The sequence below is a fragment of the Drosophila simulans genome, chromosome X (genome assembly GCF_016746395.2).
Source record: "Drosophila simulans strain w501 chromosome X, Prin_Dsim_3.1, whole genome shotgun sequence".
Taxonomy (NCBI): domain Eukaryota; kingdom Metazoa; phylum Arthropoda; class Insecta; order Diptera; family Drosophilidae; genus Drosophila; species Drosophila simulans.
Window position 1 is genome coordinate 8110401 of NC_052525.2, and position 22837 is coordinate 8133237.

General features: G+C 43.6%; 3 protein-coding genes across 7 annotated transcripts in view; 1 reads left to right on the plus strand and 2 right to left on the minus strand.

The window, feature by feature from the left end:
• Positions 1 to 17542, plus strand: part of LOC6725460 (neuroglian) — a 37824-nt gene extending 20282 nt beyond the window's left edge. For 3 of the 5 annotated variants that reach the window (XM_016173625.3, XM_039296526.2, XM_016173623.3), the window contains exons 4-8: positions 7311 to 10124; positions 10194 to 10361; positions 10432 to 10809; positions 10871 to 10974; positions 14158 to 17542. In XM_016173625.3, the coding sequence (XP_016038554.1) occupies positions 7311 to 10124; positions 10194 to 10361; positions 10432 to 10809; positions 10871 to 10974; positions 14158 to 14414 (3721 nt within the window). In that variant the 3' untranslated portion in view covers positions 14415 to 17542. Of the gene's footprint in view, positions 1 to 7310; positions 10125 to 10193; positions 10362 to 10431; positions 10810 to 10870; positions 10975 to 11453; positions 11772 to 12484; positions 13594 to 14157 lie in introns of those variants that run through there. The other 2 variants (XR_001599844.3, XM_016173627.3) reach the window with 2 other exon arrangements.
• A 44-nt stretch (positions 17543 to 17586) lies between these two features.
• Positions 17587 to 21141, minus strand: LOC6740573 (integrator complex subunit 4). Its single transcript, XM_016175376.3, has 2 exons — positions 18918 to 21141; positions 17587 to 18851 (listed from the first exon to the last, which is right to left on the minus strand). Exons 1-2 carry the CDS (start codon positions 21018 to 21020, stop codon positions 17886 to 17888), a joined length of 3069 nt encoding a protein of 1022 aa, XP_016038557.1. The 5' UTR covers positions 21021 to 21141; the 3' UTR covers positions 17587 to 17885.
• A 77-nt stretch (positions 21142 to 21218) lies between these two features.
• LOC27208129 lies at positions 21219 to 22699 on the minus strand. The gene is given in 4 exon segments (XM_016183749.3): positions 21219 to 21703; positions 21766 to 21919; positions 22000 to 22205; positions 22266 to 22699. Coding segments are annotated over 4 exon segments (621 nt in total). The 5' UTR covers positions 22369 to 22699; the 3' UTR covers positions 21219 to 21545.
• Between the last annotated feature and the right edge of the window lie 138 nt (positions 22700 to 22837).

Genomic DNA, 22837 nt, shown 5'->3' on the forward strand with positions numbered 1-22837 from the left:
CTCTTAATTGTATTACCAAAGTGAAGACGTGAAGAACCATGAAGAACGTTTGAGTAGCAGCAATTAAACTTCAACTTCATGAAAGTACTTATTCACTTAAATAACCCAGAAGATCTCGGTATCTGCTCCATTTCGACATTATTCTGCAGTTGGAATTCTCCGCACGATGAAATAAATCATAAAGGCCTGCACTCAGATCTCTGGCTCAAGATTAAAGTCAGGAAAAAACCAACCTGTGCTCATAATCCGAAACCCAAAAACTGAAAAAGTTGAGAACTTTGTGTGTTGTAGCTTTTCCCAAAGTTTTCTCACGTTGCGTAGTGCATTCACGATCGTGATTCCTCGATTTCCCCTTTCGTACTTCTCAACTACCTTTCTTCTTTCGCCGACGACTTCTTCTAACGGTGGCTCGAGCACTCTTTTAACCCTTTTATGGTTTTATATGTTACAGTAGAGCCCAAGTTGGGGGCACAAGAAGCATTACGCACATAACAATTACCAACGGAATGAGTGGTTTCTGCGTTTCTTTCTCCTGCTTCTCGTTCAAGTTTCGTGACTTTAATGACGTTGCATAACGTTGGGAATTTAAATATAGCTAAACCCAAAAATGATATCAACATATTTTTGGAACTCGCCACTTCCGGTCCAGGTGTGTCCACAGGTGTCTTCTGCGGCCCATCTACTCGGCCCGGTTTTGTTTGTCTTTTTGCCCAGGAATTCCTTCCGTTCTCCAAGTCACCAAATGTTTATTGATTCGGCTGTCAAGAACAGAAGCATCGTCTAAAACGATATCTAAACAAAAGCCACACTGAAAGAAATGGATGTGACATATTACATATTATTTCTAATTTAGATAATGTGTCTTTGGTTCTCAAGAAATTGAAATAGAATAGAAGCAAAGTCCTTGATAATTTTATACTTTTGATTTACAATGGTTTGCCATATTAATTTGTAGATACATCCGCAATCTCTCAGTGTATATTTCCTTCGCCATCGATTAATGTGCAAGCGGGATGGCAAGCGTTAATTTGGGGGATGCCCCTTGGGCGGAAAACGTTGTTGCTATCGAAATTGGAGGCTAATATGGTAGTTAACTGGCCAACATGCATACACATATGCTGCGCAAAAGGCCAACAAATTGAGCCAGTGTTGGGCACACACAAAGTTAAAAGTTATCGATAATAATTTGGAATATTTGAAATTAAATGCAAGTTACTTGTTCTTAATATTCTAATTAAACAGTTTAATTTTTTTTTTTTGCAAATGCAAAGCCTAAAACCTCTGCTCACTCAACTTGCCACTGGGACAACTTCTCCCTTATGTCTAAACTCCCAAACCTTTTCCTAAATTCCCACACAATCCGCATCATCGTCATCATCTTTTATAGCTCGTAAAACCGAAAACGGCTTTTTAAATATGTACAACACACACAGACAATATTTGCAAGTCGTTAGACGTCTACTCAAAACCCATTCCCTTGCATCATGCTGCGGCATCCTGTTGCAACATAAAGCGGAAAAAAAGTTCAACTCCAGGAGAAAGGAACTCCATTCATTCGATTCAAGTGTGTGTGGGTGTGTGTGAGTGTGTGTATTGGAATGCGGGTGCAACCCTTCAGGAGAATTCCCCTTTTCCATTCACCCAGCACAGTGGAATCAATATTTTAGGTACGTCAATTGCAGCTGATGTTTGGAAAACATTTGAGTTGACTTAAGCAACGGCTTGTTATAGCAAACAAAATCATTCTAGAATTTTAAAGAAACAACTTAATTTAGTTTCTAGTTATATTTTTTCATCTAGTATTTGTCTAATTATTCCACGGTAACTAGAGCTCGGAGTCTCATGTTGTTTTTCATGTCAGATGTTAAGTACAAACTTCGGTGTGCCGCCGTTCCTCTTTACATTGCCCCTTAGGTGGCTGCGTTTTCATTCAATTCAGTCAGTGGAGTTATGCCTGGCTGGATGAGTCATCGTCCTGCCCCTTTTTGCCCACTCCCCCAGTTCCCCCGCCTTTTGTGCCCCTCTCGCTGAAACCGGCACGTGGCAACTCCTTTGCTGTTTGTTTTAGCTAAAAGCGTTTGTTGCTCCCGTCTAATCCTTTCCCATCTGGTTTCTGCCTCCCTTCGGTTCTCTCATTCGCTTCGCAAATCAATAGAATAGGACTTGCTCCTATTCACTCAGCGAATATAATCATATGATATATACATATATAACTTAAAATATGTTGCTTGCCTAAACTCTATGGAATTTGATTTTTGGTATGTGTGCATATTTAACCATTAACTGCTCACATACCAAATTTCATAACGATTATAGATTGCAATCCATTAAAAATTTCTCTCTCTGCACATCTGAGCTCTTAATGTGCTGTAATTGCAATTGAAAACGCATTGAAAGACACATAACTGACATTTGACATCGTTGATATGATGAGTCGATCCAAAAGCCACTGGATAAGTGAGAGGAAGCCATATCCATATATATTTATTTAGTGCATATGGGGAGTCCACTTGAACTTGAGCAACCTCGATGAAAGAAAACAGAACTGAAAAATTACTACCGATCGCCACAAGCTAATTTCGTCGGACTCTCGGTGACTTGATGATTGCCCAAATGTTCCGGTGATTCAGACGTTTCCCCCAAAATGCTCCAACGTTCATCTTCAATGCTACTGCGTGTCTGTTGTAATTTTACTTTATTTCACTTGATGTTGTCATTTTCGGCAGATGGACGAACAGATTGGGCAACCAACAGAAGGGCACGACAATGTCAATTGTTTTTTTTTTTTTTTTACGCTGTTCTCTTCTTTTGCTCGATCAGAAAGCACAAGAAAAGCACAATAATCACGAAAACCAAATGTATGAAACTTGTATGAAACTTTTGTATGCTCTACTTAAGTTGGTACAAGATTACAATGATGCCAAAGAATTCGTGTTTTTTGAACAAATAATGGGTAAAAGTATGACTGTTCTACTGGGCCAACTTACAAATATATGCATATATAATTTATATATAATATATAATGTAATTTGTTCGTGGAATTACCCAATTTGTCACACAAAGCCGGAATGATTTAGTTAACTTTATTAGACTGACCAGCTGAGGGTGGGACAGGACCCATGAGATTTTCCAGTTAGTAGTGTTACCATTTTTTTTATATTTTTTTTTTTATTTTGCCTTCCCTTGGGTTGTTGTCACACCTAATTTTTGTACTCGCTCGCTCTTTTGGGGCCATCCATCAACTGTTGCCATGCCAGGGGTCGCAGGTCACACAGGTCGGGTGTCACCTGCTCCTGCAAGGACCGCCCCCCTCTCCCCTTCCTTTCCCTTCTGCATTTTCCTGCTGCTCCCTTTTTCGGGCCTTCCATCGAACTATAAAAAAAACATTGTTGTTTGCATGTTTGTTGGCCATTAATGAGCGCTGTTTCCCCCATTTCATTCGGCCCAATGTCCCATGTCCTATTTTCGTGTTTCGTATTGTTGTTATAGTGTTGTAAAGTATAGTTGATACCTTGGAGACGCTTCCGCTTTCCCCACTTCCGCTGTGCGATATCCCGCCTGTTTTTTTATTACAAAATACAGTCAATGCACGACATTATGTCAGTTTCCTTTGAAAGTAATTCCTGGCAAGCAGAGACAGCAGAAGAGTTGTTTGTTCAAGTTGTTGAAGCTCCACTGTAGTGCTATTCGGTGTCATTGCTCGTTTGACATGCACAAAATGTCAACAAAACTGACGAAGCTTTGGCAAACACACGCCCAGTTTCTTGCGAATTTCAATTCCATTTCCTGTTTAGCTGGATTTCCCGATTTGGTATTAGCCGAAAGAGCTTTCTGCTGTTTTCCAGCAGCCCAAGCTAAAAAATAGACTGCGGGCCAACCCTTGTCGGCATTTCCTCGATTTTCACCCCCTCTAAAAAAAAAATACAACAAATGAACCCGCGGGCCATTTAAAGTTTTTTGCCATTTGGAGGCCGACAAAATTCACGAAATTAATTCGAAAAGAAGTCCAAGCCAAAAGGCAATGTACCCTAAAGTCTCACGGGAATGTGGAAAACGTGACTAATTTGGGTAATGAAATACAAGGAACGAGCTCTAATTAATTTAAATGTTCTAGGGAGAGTCATAAAATGGTATAAATTAAATAAAAAACAGTAGTTGTATGTAAGTAAAAACATATGATGTAATAATTACAAGTTATATATACAAAAATATATCAATATTTATTAAATTATTAAATCAATATTTTTGGATGGCTAATAAAAAATGCCTCCACTTTTTTTCCACCTGTTGATCAGGGTATCATAATTTGCGACTGAGTGCAGGAAGCGGCATTCTTAGACCTAATACACATTTTGCTCCTTTTGTTTAACTTCGGTCTGAGGCCCCGCCCCCAACCACGCCCCCCCTGCGCCACTCAGTCCACTGTCTCGCCGACTGCCCACTTTTCCTCTCTCTCGCCCTCCCTTCTGCCAGTGGTTCTCCCCTCTTTGCGAGGAAATTTGCCTTTGGCTAAAAGCGGTTTTGGCCTGGCTCCTTTCCTTTTACTTCTAGCCCTGGCAGAGTAGCCACAATTGCGGTCACAATAATAGAGGCACCAGTGCTTAAACAGATGGATTTTCTTCTTTAAATTATATTTTTATTTTGTTGTTATGAGCTTTATATATACATAGCTATTTATTGCATTGCATACCAAATTTGCAAAAATCCTAATTGAATGCTTGTGTTTGTATGTCTGCTATGTAAATGTATCTAGGCTTATGTATGTCTGTATGTTTGCATATAACTGGGTTACATACGTATGTATATGTCTGCCCTTACTGTGACCACTTCCTTTCTTCTTTTTTTTTTGTCAGTGAGCGCGCAAAAAAGTATGCTACGGCATTTTGTTATTTTGCAACCCCAAAAAGTAATGCACAAATGGAGCCCAACCGCTAAAACCCCTCAGCTATCACCCTCACACACACACACACACACACCCCCAGCCACACTTATGCAAAGCAGCTTGTGTGTGTGTGTGTGTGTTTGTTTGTTTGTGTGTTTTAGCCGGGCTGATGAGTCATCAGCAGCCATATCCTGGCACTTCTTGGCGCATTTTCCATACAGATTTCTATCGCCATGAAAGGCTGGCAAATGCAAATGCAAGGGGGAAAGTGAGAGGAAAAGGAAAAGCCAGCTGAAGGAAAATCCGCTGAGGGGGAAAGGGGGCGGGCCAGTTAAGTGAAGCCAAGTCAACCCTAAAACTATCAGCGCACTTTGGGGTTAAGTGGTGTCGAGCGAGGACAAGAAGTAACATAAAGGAGCTGTCTACTAACCAGTAGCTCTTCAAAATATGCCCGAATATATATACCCTTTATTTTTAAAGAAAGTGTACAAGATAGAGATTTACTTTGCTTGCTTTTGCACTGTTTTCTTTTTTCAGACATTTAATAATTACTGTTGTGCAAGTAGTGAGCATACCCTACCAGCTATATGATACCCTCTAGAAAACAAGTCATAAGAATGAATGTACAAATCGTTCAGCTTGCAAATGGGCGAATTCCTGCCGGCGTGGGCGTGACTGTGTGGGGGCGGGGGGCGTGGCGAGCAGCTGTTGTCTGGCCATTTAGCTGTTGTCTTTGGCAACCGTTTCAGGTGACCGCCTCGCCGTTGGCGGAACGCTAAAGCGGTAAAAGTTTCGATGGTGTCGAGCGATGGCGACAGACGTCGTGCTTTACCGCTTGACTGCCCTTTTCCTTTTCCTTTTCCATTTCCATTCCTGGCATCCTGGCGGCGGTATCCTTGGCTCCTGGCTTTCCTGCCACTTGGCCAACAATTTATTGACCCGCCGACCAGTTTGTTTGGGCGCATAGTTTGGTTTAGTGTTTGCCGTTTGTCGGGGTTGAACAACTGCGCTTAATGTGTCATTGCCAACGGTTTACGGACTGCTTTTACCAACACGGGGGTTAAGTTTCCATACATTGATCCACGTGGCCTGATGGCAATATCCTGGCATTTCGCTGTCTCATTGCTTGACTCTTTGACCCACGCGACGAGGGTTCACAAATTCACTTTTCATTGACACAAATTAACACTTAGGGCCAAATTCAATTAACATTTGAAAAGTATCTACGCAAGACTGAACTTAAAACTAGGAAAGTGTTAACTAGAATATCTAATTGAAGTACGGCACCAATTAAGTTGTAATTTTTTAATCTGCATACTTGCCAGCAGAACTCATAAAATCAGTTGAGTCACTTGAATGACTGCAGTTCAACAAACTGACCGATCGCCCCTCGCCAGTGCATAAATGCCCCAGAGTTCTCTTCACAGTTCAACTTACAACACTTAAAAACAATTCAAATGATTGACCTATTGCATGACCCGTCGTCAAGACCGAACCCAAAAAGATCCCAGATGAAAAGAGCTGACAAAAAAAAAAACCAGCTCAAGTATGGCAAACAAAAAAAGAAATAAATAAAAAAAAAAATGCTTAACAAGCTCAAGCAGCGCGGCTTGTTCACATAATTGAGTCGGGCTTTTCAGTTTTATAAAGATATATATGTATATAACAAGTCTACAACTATTCACAATTGTGGTGAAAATAATAGTGGGATTATGCACTATTTTATATATTTTTAGATATAAAGTTACCATAAACTGAAGTTACTGAAACTGAAGTTAGTAACTGCTAATAGTTTTTATCGTTTGGTTTAAGATAAAAACTAAAATGCAAGTATATAATATATCGCTAATATGCATAAATATCTGGCATAGTTACAGTTACAAGAAAAATACAAGATGATGCACAAACTTATGAAATAAACCAGCAAAAACTGGGCTCAGCTCGTTGACTTCCTTTTTGCCGCTTAATTGCAATTACTTGAGACATGAAACAAGCAAAAAATAAAAAAAAAAGAGGAAAAAACCCCATCATCCCCACGCACACTTCAATCAACATTTTTCGCAATTGGAAATTAAGCAAGTTGTCATAATTTGTGCATAAAAAGTGTCTTAATTTTCTTCTTAGCGCGCCGCCTGTAGAAATGTTGATTAAGCCAAATTAAATGCGGTAATTAACTTGTTAGAGAGTCTCGAACTTAATGAGTCGATTGGCAAGTGAGGAAATGCGGAAAACTGCGGTCAAATTGTTGTTGAAATAAACAATTAAAGGTGCAATTAAAATATATATAACAAATAATATTAAATAGTTAGTGTGGCAGATATGTATTAGTATAGCAATAGGTTATTAGTTTCATTAGTAAGGTGCCTCTATTTTCAATAACGAGTAATACATCGACTTACACCCCACTATTTCCACTTTTAACCCACAGATATAGTTGGATCAAGAACGGCAAGAAGTTCGACTGGCAGGCGTACGATAACCGCATGCTGCGGCAGCCAGGACGCGGCACCCTGGTGATCACCATACCCAAGGACGAGGATCGCGGCCACTACCAGTGCTTCGCGTCCAACGAATTCGGAACGGCCACCTCGAACTCGGTGTATGTGCGTAAGGCCGAGCTGAATGCCTTCAAGGATGAGGCGGCCAAGACTCTGGAGGCCGTGGAGGGTGAGCCCTTCATGCTGAAGTGTGCCGCACCCGACGGCTTTCCCAGTCCGACGGTCAACTGGATGATCCAGGAGTCCATCGATGGCAGCATCAAGTCGATCAACAACTCTCGCATGACCCTCGATCCCGAGGGTAATCTCTGGTTCTCGAATGTTACCCGCGAGGATGCCAGCTCCGATTTCTACTACGCCTGCTCGGCCACCTCGGTGTTCCGCAGTGAATACAAGATCGGCAACAAGGTGCTCCTGGATGTCAAGCAGATGGGCGTTAGTGCCTCGCAGAACAAGCATCCGCCCGTGCGTCAGTATGTGTCCCGTCGCCAGTCCTTGGCGCTGCGTGGCAAGCGAATGGAACTGTTTTGCATCTACGGTGGAACTCCGCTGCCGCAGACCGTGTGGAGCAAGGATGGCCAACGGATACAGTGGAGCGATCGAATAACGCAAGGACACTATGGCAAATCACTGGTCATTCGGCAGACAAACTTCGATGATGCCGGCACATACACCTGCGATGTGTCCAACGGTGTGGGCAATGCCCAATCCTTCTCCATCATCCTGAATGTTAACTCCGTGCCGTACTTTACCAAAGAACCTGAAATCGCCACCGCCGCCGAGGACGAAGAGGTGGTCTTCGAGTGTCGCGCTGCTGGTGTACCAGAGCCCAAGATCAGTTGGATTCACAATGGTAAGCCCATCGAGCAGAGCACCCCGAATCCCCGACGAACGGTTACGGACAACACAATCCGCATTATCAATCTGGTTAAGGGCGATACTGGTAACTACGGCTGCAACGCCACCAATTCGCTGGGATATGTGTACAAGGATGTCTACCTAAATGTCCAGGCTGAGCCGCCAACGATCTCCGAAGCTCCAGCAGCTGTGTCCACTGTGGATGGAAGGAATGTGACCATTAAGTGCAGGGTTAACGGATCCCCAAAGCCTCTGGTTAAATGGCTGAGGGCCAGCAACTGGCTGACCGGAGGTCGTTACAATGTCCAAGCTAACGGCGACCTGGAGATCCAAGACGTGACATTCTCGGATGCCGGCAAATACACGTGCTATGCGCAGAACAAGTTTGGTGAAATTCAAGCCGATGGTTCGCTGGTGGTCAAGGAGCACACGAGGATTACCCAAGAGCCGCAGAACTACGAGGTGGCCGCCGGACAATCGGCCACGTTCCGCTGTAACGAGGCCCACGACGATACGCTGGAGATTGAGATCGATTGGTGGAAGGATGGCCAGTCCATTGACTTTGAGGCCCAGCCGCGATTCGTGAAGACCAACGATAATTCCCTGACGATTGCCAAGACCATGGAGCTGGATTCTGGCGAGTATACGTGCGTGGCCAGGACGCGCTTGGATGAGGCCACGGCCAGGGCGAATTTGATTGTCCAGGATGTGCCGAATGCGCCAAAACTCACCGGCATCACCTGCCAGGCCGACAAGGCCGAGATCCACTGGGAACAACAGGGAGACAATCGTTCGCCCATTCTGCACTACACCATCCAGTTCAATACATCGTTCACGCCCGCCTCCTGGGATGCCGCCTACGAGAAGGTGCCCAACACGGACTCCTCGTTCGTCGTCCAGATGTCACCGTGGGCCAACTACACGTTCCGTGTGATTGCCTTCAACAAGATCGGAGCCTCGCCGCCGTCGGCGCACAGCGATAGTTGCACCACCCAGCCGGATGTGCCCTTCAAGAATCCCGATAATGTCGTTGGCCAGGGCACCGAGCCGAACAATCTGGTCATCTCCTGGACTCCCATGCCCGAAATCGAGCACAATGCCCCCAATTTCCACTATTATGTGAGCTGGAAACGCGATATCCCTGCCGCTGCTTGGGAAAATAATAACATATTCGACTGGCGACAGAACAACATTGTGATTGCCGATCAACCGACGTTCGTGAAGTACCTGATCAAGGTGGTGGCCATCAACGATAGGGGTGAGTCCAATGTGGCCGCCGAGGAGGTGGTTGGCTACTCTGGCGAAGATCGTCCCCTGGATGCGCCCACCAACTTCACGATGAGGCAGATCACATCCTCGACCAGTGGCTACATGGCCTGGACGCCGGTAAGTGAGGAATCGGTGCGCGGACACTTCAAGGGCTACAAAATCCAAACGTGGACGGAGAACGAGGGCGAGGAGGGTCTGCGGGAGATCCATGTGAAGGGTGATACCCACAACGCTCTGGTCACACAATTCAAGCCCGATTCAAAGAACTATGCCCGCATTTTGGCTTACAATGGACGCTTCAATGGCCCACCCAGTGCCGTCATCGACTTCGATACTCCGGAGGGTGTACCATCGCCGGTTCAGGGACTGGATGCCTATCCCCTGGGCTCCTCGGCCTTCATGCTCCACTGGAAGAAGCCGCTGTATCCCAATGGCAAGCTCACTGGCTACAAGATCTACTACGAGGAGGTTAAGGAGAGCTATGTGGGCGAGCGACGCGAATACGATCCCCACATCACCGATCCCAGGGTCACACGCATGAAGATGGCCGGCCTGAAGCCCAACTCCAAGTACCGCATCTCCATCACTGCCACCACGAAAATGGGCGAGGGATCTGAGTAAGTACCTTTTTACTCATTATGTATGTCTGTCTGTATTTAACTAATTGCACGTTCTGCTTTCTATAGACACTATATCGAGAAGACCACGCTCAAGGATGCCGTCAATGTGGCCCCTGCCACGCCCTCTTTCTCCTGGGAGCAACTGCCATCCGACAATGGACTAGCCAAGTTCCGCATCAACTGGCTCCCAAGTACCGAGGGTCATCCGGGCACTCACTTCTTTACGATGCACAGGTAAGATCAAAATACACATATATATTCTCGACTGTCCACAAGTGATAATTGAATATATTTCCGGTTCCAGGATCAAGGGCGAAACCCAATGGATACGCGAGAATGAGGAAAAGAACTCCGATTACCAGGAGGTCGGCGGATTAGATCCGGAGACCGCCTACGAGTTCCGCGTGGTCTCCGTGGATGGCCACTTCAACACGGAGAGTGCCACGCAGGAGATCGACACGAACACCGTTGAGGGACCAATAATGGTGGCCAACGAGACGGTGGCCAATGCCGGATGGTTCATTGGCATGATGCTGGCCCTGGCCTTCATCATCATTCTCTTCATCATCATCTGCATTATCCGACGCAATCGGGGCGGAAAGTACGATGTCCACGATCGGGAGCTGGCCAACGGCCGGCGGGATTATCCCGAAGAGGGCGGCTTCCACGAGTACTCGCAACCGTAAGTCCAAGATCGTATATCAATTCGATAGCAAATCGCTTAACAAATCTAAATACAACAGGTTGGATAACAAGAGCGCTGGTCGCCAATCCGTGAGTTCAGCGAACAAACCGGGCGTGGAAAGCGATACCGATTCGATGGCCGAATACGGTGATGGCGACACAGGTTAGAGTCCTTTTTATATGCCACCTCTCTCATATCATTTACGTATATATCATACGAGTGTGTCCTCCTCACATAGAGTTTCCTACTATCCTCGAATGCGGTAATGCTGCGTTGGAATCTTTTTTATACAATTTTTTTTTTTTTGCCAGAGTAGATAGCACTTAAGATCTAAATCCGTTTTTATTAGATTTTTGTGATCTTAACTTTAAAATAAAAATTTATTTGTTTAGTCGCATGTTTTGTTTGTATACATTTTAGATAGTGATTTGTTAAAACGCTGCATTACCGTTATGGAAGTACTAGATAGAGTTGTCCATCTAGAGTCACATCTAGCACACCACCTCCAACTGCTCATTACATTTTTGTTGTCTCTCTTTGGTTGTTTTTTCACTCTCTTGATTTCCTTTGCCACATTTGTTTTTGGTTTTATTTCGCGCATTGATGACGATTGTGTTTGGGGATATGAAAATGATGATCAGCTGTGGCCACAGCCGCTGCTCGTGCAGCTGCCGCAGCACGCAGCAAGTCAACGGCGCTGCCAACGTCTACCCAACAACAACAACAACTACAACAGCACCAACTACCTCAGTCGACGTCGGCGTCAACTGTTCCATTGCTCACCTTGGCCCCACCCTCACCCTCTTCCAACTCCAACTCCCCCACTGCTGCCCCGCCCTCCTACGAACTGTGCGTGGCGGATGCTGAGCACCGCAAGGCCTAAGAGAGAGTGTGGTGAAAAGGGGGAGCGATCCTTTCGCTCTCCCAATCAATGTTGTTGTTGTTATCCAATTAGCCAGGTAGCTCTCTCTCTCTCTTAATTCGTACCGCTGCCTGTTCTGTTTCCCTTGCGGCTCAATTCCTTGCGCTTCAAAGAGAGCTTAGTGCCAAATACATTAGTGGAAGCACACATAAAAATGAAAATAGTACGAAAATACTAATGTAAAGTAGATACTTTGAAGATTATGCATTAAATTAATGTTGCTGTCCCAAAAATGTTGACCCCTGCTATACATTTGACTGCTGCTCCAAGTGTCGTGCTTCCTCTCTCTTATGTCGCTTCCAAGATGCTGCATGAAGTTCAAGGCTCTGCCGAACCCTTCAGGCAACCGAAGAGAGCCACTTGCCGTTATAAGGCCGCTCCTGCGCTTATGCTTTCCCCGATTGATTTATTGATCTCTGCACGAAGTTGCTTTCCTTTCCAGTTTGTTGATTGTTCGTTCTCTTCTAATACTAACCATGCTCATGAAAGAGAATATTCATTCATTTGCTGTCCACCAGTGGACCATCGAAAATATCGATGGAAATCGATCATCAAATCATTTCGAGCAACTTGCATATTTTGTGTTCCTTGTTATGTGTTCTTTGTTTATACGTTCCATATTGTTTATTACTTTTAATTGCACTATATTTTATTTATATTATATTTGTATCATTTTTTTCTTTTTCCTAAACACGTAAAATAAACACAATCACAATCAATATTAAATCGACACCGACAACCAATATCCAGGCATGAATGAAGATGGATCCTTTATTGGCCAATATGGACGCAAAGGACTTTGATTTAATTAGTAAGCAGCGCACCGCAACAGCAACTCAAAAATAATATCGAAACCGAGCCCTTAACCCCAAAAATCAAAAAATCAACAAGACCAAACACCATCACAGCAGAAAAATGAGAAATGAATGGAAATAATAGTAGCCTACATTTTATTCGACTAAGTGCAAACACCACGACTAATTTAAAGTATATATAAAAATGGAGATTTTATATATAACTATTAAAATCTAAAAATGTGTAAAAAAAAAACAAAACGAATGCAAATCAATACTGCCAACAACAAGCAACACAACAGCAAAAACAACAACAACGAGAATGCAGCAATAAGGCTATTATCAAAATAAAAGTCTTCATATCGGAAGAAGTAGTTATCGAAAAAGAAATGCATGCGAATCAAACCGAATTATGAAAAAAATCATATAATTTTCTGGACGTTATGGAGATGATGCGTGTAATTTTTTTGTTAAGAAATTTAAGAAACTATGTATGAGGAAAATAATGAAGCTCGCTTATAAAATCTCTATATTGCGCACATGTCTACCTGTCCCACTCTGTCCCCGGTACTCTGTATATCTCTGTCCCGCTCTCTCCCTTCTCTACTTGTAATGCATATATATTTATAAATATAAAGCGTAAATAAGTTATAATTTAGTAATTTTTTTATAAAGCAACAGCACTTGAATGTCAAATCTCCGTTTTAGATTGGTCGTAAATCGAAATGAAACTCTCTTTTAGCTTACATGTTTACTACTTTATTTAAGCCTATTGTGTGTATTTTGTTTTTATTTCATTATCTTATTTTTTTAGTTTGTGTAATGACTTTGAATTTTTTTGCTTTGAAATCGAAACAATGTTTTAGTATAGCCTCCTGTTTGTTTTCCGGGAAGAGCAACAAAAATGAAGTGTATTTTTTCAGTGTATTTAATATTAAAGAATGAATGAAGAAAACATCATAATTATATGAAAATATAATTTTTTTTACATATGTTGATGTACGTTCGCATATTAATTTAGAAAGAAAACAAATAAAATAAAGAAAACCGAATAATAAACAATTACAATTGTGTAGACTTGGGAATTATTTGTTAATTATTTTAAATTAAAAAAAATGCATGCCAGAGTAGGCTTGTTATTGATATTTGGTTAAACCGAATTCATTTACTTTCCTTTTTTGGCTTCTCTTCATTTTGAACTGACTCATTTGCCAGGTAAAGTTGAGTATAATTTCAAGTATTATTATTATTATTATATCTTTTAAGTTATTATTTATATCTGTAGTTTGCCTGACAAAGTAGTTGTAGTTTAACCCGAGATCCCCGAAGTTTTCATCCTTAAATAAGCGGAATATGAATTATAACAAAACTAACTTACTCTATAATTATACTAAATCGGGATAACGAAATCTCACTGGTGTTGGTTGTGGTTAACCTAAACTATAAACATTATTCGTAACACAAAGAAAACACAATTTAACATATCATTTTGCACCGGCTAAGTTATTAATTAAATGTTAACGAAATCGCAATGAACAACAATCACAATTGCAATGGGGTTTTAATAGAAGAAATCGGGAATTGTATATAGAATGAAAACTAATAATGTATACATCTTTTTAATCCCAGGACAATTTACCGAGGATGGCTCCTTCATTGGCCAATATGTTCCTGGAAAGCTCCAACCGCCGGTTAGCCCACAGCCACTGAACAATTCCGCTGCGGCGCATCAGGCGGCGCCAACTGCCGGAGGATCGGGAGCAGCCGGATCGGCAGCAGCAGCCGGAGCTTCGGGCGGAGCATCGTCCGCCGGTGGAGCAGCTGCCGGAGGAGCATCTGCCAGCAATGGAGGAGCTGCAGCCGGAGCCGTGGCCACCTACGTCTAAGAGGCGTGGCTGGGATTCACTTGCCCCATTGTTCTCCTGATTTTCTACCAAACGATTCAAACGCCTCTTAAACAAAAAGAAACTGTGTAATTCTATGTGTAAAACGAAAACTGCTTTAAGTGTCTGCAAAAAAAAAGAAAGAAGAAAACATTATAATTAACTCAAATCGAGAAACAATTGTAAAGTGAAGGAAAACTCGCATGAATTTAAAGCATATAATTTTGCTTCTTTTGGCTTATGAAATTATTATAGCAAACAGTTAAACGCCTTTTCAAAAACAAAAAACAAAAACAAAGAAACTTTTGTATAAGCTTAAAAAAAAAAAAAAAAAAAAACCAAAACACAAAAAATGAATGTAAACGTTGACAAATGTATGGAGAAGTAGAAGGACGATTAATGATAATGCCTGTTTTGTGTAATAATTTTTTTTCTACAAAAATACCTTTAAGTTATGAGTGGCACAAGGATCATTGTCTACATGGAAACCGCGTCGAGTTTGTAAGCCAAAGAGATTGGCGAACCAAGGAGTCGAGTGAGGGAACGGAGGCAATAGCGACAGATATATGCGTTTATACCGATTCCGGTCTCAGCTAAACTAGGAACTGTTCAAAATGTACAAAAACCAAGGCTTAAATGAGAACCATCGGGCAGCTTCGATCAATGATCAATGACTGAATTGCGAGGGAAATGCCCGGACTATTTTGCAATCAACTACACAGTACAGCGCATGTCTGCTCCTCAATGTCCAATGACTAACCAAAACATCGATGTGTTCAACTAGCAGCAAGTCAAATACTCAACTTGACCTCGATCACTGTTCGCCACAATCAAAGACTTAAGGGCAGAGCAGATTTTCCAGCGCCAGTTCAAGAAATCCAGGAGAAGCTGAGGCAGCAGCTTTCCTTCGTCGGCAATTCGCATATATTTGTGAATATGTGTATCGTATAAGTTCCGATTTTCGTCCATAGTCTAATGCAATTTTTCGCGTCTAGTATTTAAACAGAATCCCTTCAGTTTGTCCATTAATGAGTTAAGTAAAGCAAATTAGTTAATTAACAAATTAGTTGGCCCACCCGCACGAGTCGGTCATTGTAACCTATATTATTATACGATTAATACGCAGCTGACAAACCTATAACTGTTCCACATAGTACTCCCTCTTATTTGAATAAAAAATGTTAAAAACCCTCGAGATGCCAGTTGCGTCTCTGGTTTCCACTTAATCCAAATATCTGTAATAATAACGATGTATTCATAATTTTTTTTAAACTAAAAAACACACACAAAGTGACACTAGAGTCTAATGAAATAAAACACAATAAAACAAATGAAGTAAAAAATACAATTTTAGTTTTTGAAAATCTTCTCTGCCGCTTTGAGAGAAGAAACGCTTTGAACTTTGTAAGAAACTCGATCAAAATATATATATAGTAATATATATTTTTTAGTGTACACACTGCGCTTTAATCGACACCCGAAGAACATGAAAAACAAAAGACGCAATCCCATAAATGACTAGATTTTTGAGACGTTAATTCGAATCGGTTCGGCTTTATTTGCAAATTAGGCAGTATATTAAGTATATACCTTAGGTGGATAAATAAGCTTATGATAATTTGGTCTTTAACGAACATACAGGGTTGCTTAGTCAAATTTTTGCATAGATTTACGGATTACGAAAAACATAATGGCGGAGTAGGCGTGTAATTTGATGACTCATATTTTGTGCACTGCGTTCTGTTTGTTGTTATTTCAATTAGCTACCTATGTATGTATAATGTACTATAATACCCGGCTTCAGCATAGTTTTCAATCGAATACCCAATACCCAGCCTCCCCAGAAACCGAGCCCACACTAAAAACTGGGAGACAACCGAACGATCCACAAACATAATTCACCTGCACCACGCATATCCCAACGATTGATATAGCAGATATACGAGGAGGAAGTAGAGCGGAGGGAAAACTAGGAAACTAGATCGGAAAAAGGACATGCAAGGACAACAAGACAAAAGAACTACATAAAACAATACAAACAAAACTTGCTATACAAACGTATATATGGATATATGATATATATTTACAGTATAGAGGACAACGATCTAAATCTAATGTTCATGACAAAGCGATATATATATATATATATATACATACAAAACATATAGAGAGATGTATAAGATTTTGCATAGATATTGTGATTTCCCAAAATAAAAACTCAAAATAGTCAATAACAATGTGGAAACTGAAAAACCAAAAGTAAACCAATTAACTAAACTAATATTTCCTCTTTTGTCGTATGAAATTAAAAACTAACTAAAGTGTTCATCAGTGGAATTTTCGAAATAATCGCTCGTCTTCGATGACAGAGCTTAAGATTTCGATAGCGATAGAACCACAACAACAACAACAACAACTGCACTGCCTGTGTCGGGTTCTATTTTACATTTACATCTACATTTACAGAATCATAAGAATTTACACACTCTAATAAGCGCCAGTCGAGGAATTCAGAATTGAAAACTCAGAATGCCGAAAGCTAAACAACATCCCAAGCAAACATTTTTGAAACTAATAATGGTAATTTGCACAATACTGTGATTCCTAGCAAGAAACAAGAAGACACGATGAACAATTAACGATAAACGCTATTAATTATCGACTTTTGTGTGTTTGTGTGGTTTGGAAATCGATGTGTTTGTATTGTACGTATATTTTTCACAGCATGCTGAAAATGTTTGCAACAAGAACTACTTATCTAACCACTCAGTAATATCCAACTTGATCAATTTACTTGCATATGATTATTACGATTATTATTGCTAACCAAAGGCCTAACAACAACTTAAATATAACGCAGAACGAAATCGAAAAACACAAGAATACAAAGTACTTTTTTAAAATGAGTTTTTAGCGAATCAAATATAAACTTAAGATTAACAAATTCGTATACAACAAACAAGCATAAATGAAAGCAGCGTCTACAAAATCCACAACCAGATCAGAAAAAGCAGGAGAATAATCAAAACGAGAAAATGGAGAAAAGGCTATCCAGAAAAATGATCAGAAAACGTGTAAGCTGTAAAACCTATAATGAGAAATAAACTATAGAAACTATATAAAATGATCAAGTCTTCGGCGTTTCATTCCCCCATAGTAAGTATTTTAAATGATGTACATTTTCTCAAAGATTTATGGTACACACTTTATTCAAAATGAATTCTTCTTAAACATATGATAATGGTATAAGCTACACACAACTGATGCTCTAAACATTCGGTTTTTTCGATTTAGAAAGAACTAAACCAACTGCTATGGTATCTTAAACAATCACATACATATTTTTAACTAACAGTTGCTCGTTGCCCTGCTTCCCTGGGTCCTCCTGCTCTTCCAGCGGCTGTGAGGCCTTGTCAGCTTCTCGCTCCGCGTCTCACGGCCAGAAAGCACCTAGTCCATTGCGTGGGAGTCAGGCTAAATGCCCCGCCTGACTGGTTTGGGTGCGAACAACACCTTGGCCGGCTTGCAGAGCTCCAGTTCGCTGCCGGGACGAACGGCCAGGCACAGCTGGATCTCCACCAGCGACGACTCCGTCCAAACGCTGTGCGACAGCAGGATTGTGGTGCGCAGGCGCACGTTGGTCTTGTGCTCGCCCTGCTCCGTCATAATGGGCTTGAAGTCACTCTGCTTCGGCACCACGGTGTGCATGTGCTGGTCCGGATACTTGATCTTGATCCTCATGTCCGCCTTCTGGGACTCCAGCAAATTGTCGATTTCCGCCACAAAAGGAACGGCTGCTATCAGGCCAGCCGTGACCTTAATTACATTATCCTGCGATTGCAGCGGACATGGCTCGAGGATGTTGGCCACGCAGCGGCGTATTTTATCATTGGCGGGTGGCAATGCAAGCGGCGGAGCCTGCTGGACCAGCGGCAGTATTTCGCGAAAGACGCGACCCGGCTTGGGATCCGATATGCCATCCAGTTTGCTTAGCAGCTGCCGGGTGAAGCTATCCGGCTGGGCATCCCTACTGACCCCCGCTTTCATGGGCATATCGGGCTCTACCACCGGTGGCTTCTCCTCCTCATCCTTCGTATTCGCCTTGATGAACTCACTTATATCGCCGGCGGTTTGCAAAAGCATCTGGCACGGGCCCAAGGCACTCTGTGAGCGATCCCTGACCACGAGGACCAAGTGAAGCGCGCAAGCCCTCAGGCGCAGCTGCTTCACCTGCAGGATATCGCCGTAATTGAGGCCGGAGAACGTGTGCTGCAGCTTGAGACAGTTTCGAATGAGCGCTGCCAGTGATTCCTTCAAGGGCACCCTGCTTCGTTGCGTGCTGGCGCAGCGCTGCATCTGCTCGATCTGGATCTGGGCCGCCAAGAAGGTCTCTAGGAAGTTTGAGGTGCCGTACATGCCCGCATCAATGGATCCCAGGCGCTAAAGTTTATAAAACAAACATAGTTAACATAAGTGTTCAGTTATAAGCCCGGCGGGCGTACAAACCTGCAGATTAGATTGGGCAGTCTGGAGCAGCTCCAAGCGCTCGTCAGTCATTGTGAAGATCTCTTCGATGTGACTGAGAATCATCTGCAAGTACTCCGCCGAACTGCCCGCTTGGTGCACAGCCGAATCGATCCTGTGCGTCGCACTCGCCGAGGACGCACCCTCGATGGGCAACTGGGGCACCAGATTCGGCATCGAGTCTCTCAGATAGGCGTAATGGCGATGGGTGGCCGTGGGCAGCAAACTGATAATGGGCACCAGGTGTTCTGCAGCATTGAAGACGAGTATCAGGACGCACAGATACGCTGGATCCTCGACATCACGTTCGGGCGTCTCGAAGAAGGGATGCACATAAAGCAGGTGGACGGCGACAGCCATCACCAAATGCGGATGCTTCTGGCCAATCTTGCGCATGCAGGCGTACGTGGAGTGCCGATCCTGTGGATACTTGGCCAGCACATCTAGCAGCTTCTGCACCACCATTAGCAGGCACGTTTGTGTGGACACTCTGCAGGCGCCCAGCATGAGATGTAGTCCCTCGCGCACGTCCACGGAGTAATCCTCAAGCGATCCAAGCATTATCTCCAGCTGATCCTCGCGCAGCACTATGTGCCTGGCAATGGCCGTTAAACTATAGATGGCCTTCAGCCGCACATCCTCGATCTCGTCGTTGAACATATCCACAAGGAAGTCCAGGCTGGTCACCGCGAAATCCGGTCGAGATAGAGCAAGCTTGCACATGGAGGCCACTGCCGCAGTACGCACCTCCAGGAACTCATCCTCTAGGCCATGTATAAGGGCGCCACAGGCGCCGCTGGCTATAATTGAGATGCTCTGAGCATCGAGGTGCTCTTGCGGCGCATCGTCCGCCCACCGTTTACCCGATGACCACTCTCCGCTGGCCACCAGGCGAGCACCTCTCTCGTGCGCCGTCCGCTTCCGGCGGAGATTGCTCATCAGCTTTTTGTCGAGTGTCTGGTGTAGGAACTCCCTGCTTACGGCGGTCATCCCACCCAGCAGTTCCGCTGCGAGCACGCGAATTTGCAGCGATAGATCGCACAGGGCTTCGCAGACCTTGCTGAACGCAGCGTCTATCATGCGCAGCTCCTCCTGCTGACGGTCCGAGTGTAAAATATAGTCCGGATGCCGATTGCCCAGCATGAAGACCAGCTGCAGTGCCTCTTTGCGCACGCACTCGTAGTCATCCTTCATGGCCTCGACGGCACGCTTGTAGAGCACCGCCGGCAGCTGGGATCCCCGTTCGCCGAGGGTCAGCAGGGCGTGCAGAGCCTGGGCACGAACGCTCGAGTCCTGCGAGTCGATGTAGAAGGCTAACTTCCATACGTAATGACGCTCACCCTCCATTTTGGTGGCAAAACGACCGATCACCAGCATGGCGTTCTTCTGCGTATGCGTGGAACCGGAGCGGAGCTGCTCCTTGGCCAGGTGGGCCACCTGGGTTTTGTACGATATGGGCAACATGTGCTTCCTGCGCTCCCCGATTCGAAACAGGCACATCATGCCCTGGGCGAGCACCTTCTGGGACACCTCCTTCCTCAACAAGAAGATAAAGTAGTCGATGATCATGGTGAGCGCCTGCTCGGTGGCACACTCGCAACCCAATCCGGACAGCAGTTCGAGCAGCTTCACCCGGATGGAGGTGTCGCTATCGCGTTCCTGCAGCTGATACAGTTGGAAGATCTTGCTGGCCACCTCCTTAAGCTCGCCCATTTCCACGTCCTCGTAGGATATCTCATCGGTGATCTTGACCAAGAGCTCCAGCAGTTCTCTGCTACTAGCGGCTGTCATTGGGGGAGCTCCAGTCGCCGCAGCCGGCGGATTTCCGATGACACCTGTTGACGGAGCTCCCGTTGAAGCAACTGGTGCCCCAGTGGGCAGGACCAACGCGCCGGAGGGCAGGTTGCCCACATAGGCGTCCAGTTGGTTGAGCGCCGTCAGCTTGCGCTCCACATTGCCCGCTTTTCCGGATTTCCCGCCCTTGGCATCAGCGGCCAGTGTTTGCAAACGCAGCTTCTTCACCGGCGGCACGCCGTCCACCGTTTCCACGTAGGTGCCTAAGCGCTTCTTAATGGCCAGCGCCATGGTTTCCTTTTCGTTTGCGCGAGTCAACCAACGAAGACCGGAGTTTCACTCTTCCACTTGGTTAAGGTAAGCCGCAAATTAGAGATGGCACACCACCGATGCCAACCACCCGTCCCTAGCGATGGCATCGTGACCGCGCAAATAAACTTCTTGCTGGTGGACAACACATCAATAAATAAATTGCTTTCACAAGAGTGATAATGGTAATATTTAATAATATATTATATATTATTATATTAATATTATTTAATAATTATATTATATAAGGAAAATGTGGCATTTAGTAATCATATAAAGGCAACCTTGAAGACCTGAAACATCGATAGCATAGGGAGAAATCGATGTTTTCTTTTCGTCTTTTGTTTTGCTCTCGCTCTTCTTCCTGAAGTGAAAACTTCTCAACAAAGTGATGATGATTCATCAACCACTCTTTGGGTGATCATCCTCAACTCGGGTTGATTCGCCCGTACATACATATAAGTAAATTTATCCTTGTTTCTACTATTTCATCTCACATGGGCATAGTTATGATTTCTGTACGCCGTTCATATCCACGTTCAAAAAGGACAAGGGGTCTTCATCTACCTTGCCCTTCTTTTTAGCTGCGCAATTCTTTACGCATCTCATGGCTTTGGATAAGACTTTTTCCGAGGGTAGCGTCGGTTACACCTGACCGATGGCGTCTGTAGTTGGGAACAATTATTGAGTGGACCACTAAAAGTTGGATATCGAGCACTAAACTTACTCATAAGCGAACGAAACAGATGTTCGTGATCTTTAAGTCTCTTCTTCTTCTGATTCCCATCAATATTGTAGTTCAGGAGGATGTCTTCGGAGAAAATGAGTCTTATGGTTCGACTTAATCTTCCCTGGCGCAGGAATTTCCGTATTGAATTCGTCTGATCAGGGATCATATGAGTACAACTGTATACATATATATATTCTAGTGAGGGAAAAGCACGAGGAGGGGGAAACTTACATAGATCCCCCTGGAGTCCTGGCTTATCTTGTGATCCACTTCGACCAGATCTTTCTCACATAGAATTGGAAAATCATCGTCCGGATTTCCCTTCGCCTTCGGCTTGGTCGTTTTCATCGACTGCTTAACGAATTCCGTGAGTGTCTTAACCGCCCTTGTCAAGTTTTCGATTTCCGCGCTCTGCGACAGGACTCGTGAATTGAGTTCTATGTGGGTTAGGTAGTGGGTGATATGATCCGGTGTTATAAGATATGTCACAAACATACCATCTATCTTTGTCAGCAGCATGGCATTGGCTGCGATATGACTGTGCTCGGTGGCGAGGCAAAGCCTCTTGATTTCAGGAGTTGTTTCGTTAATTTTCAGCATTAAAGTGAATATATTGAGTTTACGAATGGAGGAAAATCCCTAATGGAAGCGATTCGCTTCGCTACACAGTTAAGCTCCGAATGGAATTCCTCGCTGTTTCATCATTGCCTTCGCCAGCCGACGAATGGGAATGCAAGACACAGACAAAAACTCCCTCTTGCTCACCACGTATGAGTAGCTGGTGAATCAGTGATGACGACGTCTGATTAGCGGCCGAACTGTACATCAGTACAGATCACATGGTGAAAGCCCGAATATCGCATGACCCCACCAATCGCATAAGCCACAGGATAAATTATACTAATTGTTTATAATAATCACACGGTTTTTTACGAACGAAGTTGGTAGTGCGTCCTGTCAGTTGAGTAGGTGGAAATATCATGGACAGCCCCCCAATAACAAATGCTAAACTGAGTTTTTAATATAATAATGTTTTAATATATTTTTTTATGTTACAGTTAAATTTGAA

What these genes read in the sequence shown, in the direction of transcription:
- LOC6740573 (XM_016175376.3), bottom strand. Translation starts at nt 21,020, where the DNA reads ATGGCGCTGGCCATTAAGAAGCGCTTAGGCACCTACGTGGAAACGGTG. An exon ending in CTGCCCAATCTAATCTGCAG is followed by an intron (nt 18,852 to 18,917) that starts GTTTGTACGCCC and finishes TATAAACTTTAG; the next exon opens with CGCCTGGGATCCATTGATGC.